This window comes from Jaculus jaculus, chromosome 7, assembly GCF_020740685.1.
Source record: "Jaculus jaculus isolate mJacJac1 chromosome 7, mJacJac1.mat.Y.cur, whole genome shotgun sequence".
NCBI classification, from domain to species: domain Eukaryota; kingdom Metazoa; phylum Chordata; class Mammalia; order Rodentia; family Dipodidae; genus Jaculus; species Jaculus jaculus.
In genome coordinates, this window is record NC_059108.1 from 49,544,746 (window position 1) to 49,546,963 (window position 2,218).

General features: G+C 36.2%; 1 protein-coding gene across 1 annotated transcript; it reads right to left on the minus strand.

Annotated features, from left to right (window-relative positions):
• Positions 1 to 1,395: 1,395 nt before the first annotated feature.
• LOC101605810 (60S ribosomal protein L30-like) lies at positions 1,396 to 1,769 on the minus strand. Its single transcript, XM_045155409.1, has one exon. The coding sequence runs from the start codon at positions 1,767 to 1,769 to the stop codon at positions 1,422 to 1,424; it is 348 nt and encodes a 115-aa protein (XP_045011344.1). The 3' UTR covers positions 1,396 to 1,421.
• Positions 1,770 to 2,218: the final 449 nt, after the last annotated feature.

The window sequence follows — 2,218 nt, forward strand, 5'->3', positions numbered from 1 at the left end:
CAAAGTCAACTGCATAATCACCATCACCAAATAATGAAAACTTTACTAATGCGGTCTTATATACACTCCTAATCATGTACTTGATACATTGACAAGACTCATTCATATTCATCTGTTATGTCCACTAACAAATGATATATTTGGCTTTTATATAAACCTCAGAAAGCTAAATATATCATTATCATATGTTTTTATAATTTCCTGAGTTTTATGTATTCATTTTACAGGTGAGGTTTACATTTAGATAATCTTTCAAATACACTCATAATAATGATGTAAAAGATAAGGTTACACAAATTTCATGTATATATACACAAAATTTTTTCTGTTTTAAGGGCTTTATAAAAATACAGTGCTTTTTTATAGGTGCTAAACATCAAAGCCAGGACCTTACTCATGCAGTGCTCTACCATTGAGCTAAACTCCTAACCTCCAAGATATCATTCCCAGGTCATAAACTCATCCATTTATAGTACACAATTCAATTGGTTTGAAGTATATTCACAGGAAGATGCAATCATTGCCATATTCTATTTTCAGAGCATTTTTTCCCCAAGAAAATCTATAACCAGTAGTTCTCATTCTCTATTTGTACCCAATCATTCCAGTTCTAGGCAATCACCAAGTATTTTCTATCTCCAAAGACTTGCTTAGCCTAGATATTTTGTATATATGAAGAAATACAATATGTGATCTTTTGTGACTAGAGTATTTCACTTAGCATGTTTTCAAAGTTTATCTTAGTCTACTTTCTGTTGCTAAAACAGAATGCCTAAGACTGGGAGCTCTTTATTTCAAAAACAGATGTTAAGTTGGATGTAAACTCTGGAAGCCATGAAGTTCAAGGTCAGTTGAATAAATTTGGTGAGGCTATTCATCCTGGTGGGAGATACAGTCCCAAAGAAGCAAAGAACATCACATGGTGATATAGAACAAGTTTGTCAGCCTGAGGCTGCTCCTCCTCCTCCTTTCCTTCTTTTTTTGGAAGCCACTAATAATTGCATCATGGGACCTTACCCTTATGACCTTATCTAATCTTAATTATTTTCCAAAACAGTAGTTCCAAAATACCACTAGCATACAATATGGGAATGTGTGAAATAAAGAGAACACATTCAAACCACATCTCGGGGTAGGTCTATGTTGAAGCATCTAGCAGTACCTCATTCCTTCTTGTGGATGAGTAGTAATAATTATACAGGTACATCATATTTTCTTCATCCACTCATGTTGGCAAGCCTTTGAGTTGTTTCCACTTCTTTGCTATTTTAAATAATGCTGCTTTGAACACTTGCACATAATTTAAAAAAAAAAAACAAGCTCTGCCATGGGATTTTTTTATAATCATGGAAAATGCTAATAAAAATTAAAAAAAAAAAAAAAGCTCTGGCAAGTTTTATTAAAGAAAAAATTTATATAGTTTACTTTTCACCAGTCTGCTCTGGCATGCTTCTAATAATGTCAGAATCACCTGGATCAATGATAGACTGTGTGCATACTCTGTAGAATTTCCCACATGCTGTGCCCAATTCAATATTATTGCCACTATAGTGATGGACACCACTTTTGGCCAACATAGCATAGTATTCTCTCTCAGATTTCCTCAACGCCGGGCAGTTGTTGGCAAGGATGGCCAATTTCGCTTTTCCCTGTCTGATCATCTCCAGCGTCTGCTTGTACCCCAGCACATATTTTCCACTCTTCATAACGAGCTGGAGCCTCGAGTTGATGGACTCCAGGGACTTTTTCATCTTCTTTGCAGCCACCATCTCCCTGCCTTAGGTGCAGGATGGGCCCCAACCAAGAGCCATTGCACATAATTTTTTGTGTATATATATTTTTATTGCTCTTCATTGGGCCTCCTAATAACTCTGATTAGTTTTTTTGGAGGAGAGACTAAATTTTTTTTTACTTCCAGATTGTTTAACTTTTTTATTGACATCTTCCATAAGTATAATCTACCATGATCCTAATTCACTTCCACCACCCTCATTTTCCCCCTCCCAAATCACCCTCATTCTCCTGAATCATTTCTTTCCAACTAATATACGTGTGTGTGTGTGTGTGTGTGTGTGTGTGTGTACATGCATGTGTACAATTTGTAAGCAAAGAGGGATGGAGAGAGAAAGAGAGAATGGGCACACCAGGGCCTCTTGCGACTGCAAATGAACTTCAGATGCATGCACCACTTTGTGCATCTGGCTTTATGTATTAAGGA